Source organism: Hyla sarda, chromosome 11 (genome assembly GCF_029499605.1).
Source record: "Hyla sarda isolate aHylSar1 chromosome 11, aHylSar1.hap1, whole genome shotgun sequence".
In the NCBI taxonomy this organism is placed as follows: Eukaryota; Metazoa; Chordata; class Amphibia; order Anura; family Hylidae; genus Hyla; species Hyla sarda.
In genome coordinates this window covers 91,345,045-91,349,276 of record NC_079199.1, presented here as the reverse complement: position 1 = coordinate 91,349,276, position 4,232 = coordinate 91,345,045, and the positions used below count along the sequence as shown (strand labels likewise).

The 4,232-nt window shown below is 41.3% G+C and overlaps 1 protein-coding gene across 1 annotated transcript; it reads right to left on the bottom strand.

The window, feature by feature from the left end:
* Window positions 1–2,968: 2,968 nt before the first annotated feature.
* Window positions 2,969–3,904, bottom strand: LOC130294933 (olfactory receptor 6N1-like). Its single transcript, XM_056545086.1, has one exon. The coding sequence runs from the start codon at window positions 3,902–3,904 to the stop codon at window positions 2,969–2,971; it is 936 nt and encodes a 311-aa protein (XP_056401061.1).
* Between the last annotated feature and the right edge of the window lie 328 nt (window positions 3,905–4,232).

Here is a 4,232-nt window from a genome sequence, read left to right as displayed (position 1 = left end):
GGTTGTCTCTAGAGATGGGCGAACGTTTGAAAATTTTGATTTGGCCGATTTGCCGAATTTTCTGAAAAAATTTGGTTCGGACCGAATTTATTTGCGGCAAATTGCTATTAAAAATGGCTGTTTCTGGCCTACAGAGAGCCTCAATAGGGGTGTGGAGAACTTTGCCTTGTCCTAACACGGATAGTGGGTGTGCTGTGTTAGTGAAATAATACTGTTATTCAGTATGACATGCAGATTACATGCATTGCTATTAGAATCACTGCTGCAGAGGGTCGATATGGCAGCAGGGAGACCATTTGGTGTCAAAATTGAAGAGAATAAAGAGATTTTTTATGTCATTTTTATTTAATTGAATGGCACAGCCTGGAGTTGGCTAAAGCATGAGGATACCATATAGTGGCTGAATGGCACAGCCTGTAGTTGGCTGAAGCATGAAGAGACAATATATTGTCAGCAGCGTCAGGAGTCCTGAAAGTGACCCGGTGACAGCGTGGTGCCGTGGGTGGCAATACCAGTATCTGGTGACGAAGGTGGGTAAAAAAGTCTGATGTGGAGTAATGTTTGTAACTGGGGAGCAGTGCCTTAAATATGTTTTGCACTATCCATATTTGTGAAGTGTTGGTGTAGCACCATGGCCAATCTACTCTGATGCATCAGGCATTGGTGGGTGGAAATCCTGGCTGATCCATGCCTGGTTCATCTTCACAAAGGTCAGTCTCTCCATATTTTTTGTGGACAGACGAGTTCTCCTTGGGGTGACTATGGCCCCTGCCACACTAAACACCTGCTCTGGTGACACACTACTGGCCGGGCAGGACAGCTTTTCCAGGGCAAACTCTGCTAGTTGCGGCCACAAATCGAGTTTTGCTGCCCAGAAGTCAAGCGGATCTTCAAGGTCTGTTGGCATGGGCACGTCAAGGAATGCCACCACCTGCTGGTTCAGGTCTTGCTCCAGGTCTACCTGCTGCTGATGAGTTGCTTCACTATGCGGGTGAAGAAAGCTACTCATCAGCGACTGTAGACTCAGGCTGCTTCTGACGGAGCTGGTACTGCTCCTGCCACCCCACCCTCCCCAGCAGCCATGGCAGTGGAAGGTGAGCGCAGAGGACCCCCTGAGTCAGACCTGTGAGAGGATGGACGATAGCGCCAATAGGCATCGGCCAACTGACTATGTAGGATGTCTCTTTAGTAGGTCAGTTTGTCCTCCCTCGAAGTGGGTGTGGAAAAGGCCCCCATTTTGTGCCGGTAGCGAGGGTCCAATAAGGTGGAGAGCCAGAAGTCATCCTGCTGCTGATTGGTGAAAATTCGGCTGTCACTAAGCAAGCAAGTGAACATGCTTTGTGCCATTTGTGCAAGTGACTCAGAGAGACTCCATGCCTCCATCTTCACTGCATACTGCCACTGTGTGTCTGGGTCCTCTGTCTCCCCTTCCTCATAGCCCTCTTACTTTTGGCTGTCCTTTCACAGCATCTAGGCCCTTGACAGATTAACAGGTACAAAATAGTACACTAACTAGATGTAGGTATGTGGTATGCACTTATGAGGGTAGAAAAATGTGCTACAGTATGCTTTAAAAACATATTGGAGTAAAACACCAGCCGGTGAATACTTTTGCCTGGACTTTAACAGTATATAGGCCCTTAAGAGTTTAACAGGTACAAAATAGTACACTTTTTAGATGTAGGTATGTGGTATGCACTTATGAGGGTAGAAAAATTTGCTACAGTACGCTTAAAAATATGTATTTTTGCACAACACCAGCAGTACACAACAGTGTTGCAACACACAGTCGCTATGCATTAAACCCAAAATTGCACTCTCTCACAGACTATTAGGAATGGACTGCTGGGTATGTATTATACCATCTACAGACTAGTATAACCAGCAGACCATGTGTTGTAGAACAAAGAGGGCAGTAAAATGCGACAGTGTGCTTAAAAAAACATATTGGAGTAAAACACCAGCCGGTGATTACTTTTTGCTGTCCTTTCACAGGATCTAGGCCCTTGACAGATTAACAGCTACAAAATAGTACACTTCTTAGATGTAGGTATGTGGTATGCACTTATGAGGACAGAAAAATGTGCTACAGTATGCTTAAAAGACTTATTTTTGCACAACACTAGCTGTACACAACAGTGCTGGAGCACACAAAAGCTGTGTACTAAACCCAAAATTGCACTCTGTCAGAGACAATTAGGAATGGACTGCTGGGTATTATACCGTCTACAGACTAGTATGACCAGCAGATGATTTGTTGAGAAACAAAGACACGGAATTGTGCTGAAAAATTATTCCTGCCTCCTCTGTTAAGGTTTATGAAGTTAAGGCAGGTTGTTGAAATGTATGAGGCCACACACAGCTCTCTGCCTCTCTCTGTAATACAATGCTGTAGAAAGTTACTGGGAGGTTACTAGCTGCAGTAAAAATCCTTTTTCAGTGGAAAAAAATCACTGCTCTCTGTCCACCAGAATGCTGATGTGACTAGGAGGTGAAATGCTGCTGGGAAAAAACATTTCTGTGTAACATACAGGCTGTCCGTCCTATCTCTATGCACTGTAATTTATGAAGTGACTTGTTTCATCACAGGGGTTACTGGCTGCTGATAGGCTGCATCCTGCAAGTGATTCAGGGTCATCTCGCCTACCGTTGTTCCCGCCTTCCCAGAATTCCTTCCCCCATGTCCTAACATGTGGATCTACCATTTGTGATGCCCTGGAGCCTGGACCACACTAAATGGAGTTTAATGAAGCAATTTGCGCAATAGAATCATGGCGATATTTGCATTTGTTGTGAATAAAATTTTTCATGAAATTTGTAACAAATTTGGATTTGTCAACTTCAATTCACTTATCTCTACATATCATCTAGGTAAACTTAAACCAAACTAAAAAAAAAAAAAAAAAAAACACTATATACCTCTTGAGAAACTGTAAACAAAACAATTTATTTGTAGGTTTCCATATTGTTACAATACAGCTGGTCTTAAGGCTCGCTTTACTGACTTCCAGAAAAATTCCTTCACGTCCCTGTTTCTAAAAGTATAAATGAAAGGATTAATCGTAGGGGTGAATGCTGTGTACATAAAGGTGAGGTACTTATCATAATGGTTAGCTTTAGGTTTAGCATATACAGTCATGGCCGTTCCATAGAAGAGACTGGCTACGATGAGATGAGATGTGCAGGTGGAGAAGGCTTTCTGTTTCCCATCTTTACTCTTGATCTTGGTGACAGTCATTATGATATAGACATAAAATCCTATGATTACGAGGAATGGTAGAATATTCTCCACGATAACCGCTAAGTTTGTTGACATAATGCTAATGAAAGGATCAGAACATGCCAAGCTTTGTATTGGGGCAAAGTCACAAAAAAAGTGATCAATTATATTAGGACCACAGAATTCCATTTGGGCCATAATGATGACCTGTACTAAAACACTGGTAAATCCAAAAATCCATGGAAAAATAGCTAGTCCAACACAAACTGTATAAGTCATGATAGTTGGGTAATGTAAAGGATTTTTTATAGCAAGATATCGATCAAACACCATCACCATAAGTAGATAACATTCGCTGACACCCAAAGAGCAGAAAACAAACATTTGAGTAAAACATCCAATGAAGGATATTGTGTTGTTGTGTGCAAGTAAAATGGCTAAAAGTTTTGGAACTGTGACCGAGACAAACGTGATTTCCAAAATAGAGAACACAGCGAGGAAAAAATACATTGGTTTATGAAGTGAATGTTCTAGTTTAACAACAATGATTATTGTGAGATTTCCCATAATACAAGTCATATAGGTCAGCAGAAACAACAGAAAAAATAATATCTGAATCTGGTGCAAATCACCAAAGGCCAATAAAACAAACTCTTCAACTGTGGTCTCATTTCTTTGTGCCATTCTCTGAAAAGCGGTTAAACTAGTCTATCTAATCTTTGTACTTCTTATGTATCTATAAAACAATCTATACAGCTTTGGATAAAAGCAATGCATTTTTCTATTGTCTTTTCCTTAAGAACGGTAAAAAGACATGCAGTTACACAATGTACAGGCATATATCCCTTTGTAAGATGTACCCAGGGGAAGCCTTCATTTCATGTTTAAGACATTCTGTCTTATTAAAGCTGTTATGTTTTAGTAGATTTTTTACAAACTTTCCTAACAAGTCCCTTGCCACAATTGCCATAATTGCCCCAATATTTAAATATTCTACAGTTTTATAAACAAC

Bases quoted from the DNA above. Each gene is read 5' to 3' on its own strand.
- LOC130294933 (XM_056545086.1), bottom strand. From the start codon at position 3,904: ATGGCACAAAGAAATGAGACCACAGTTGAAGAGTTTGTTTTATTGGCC.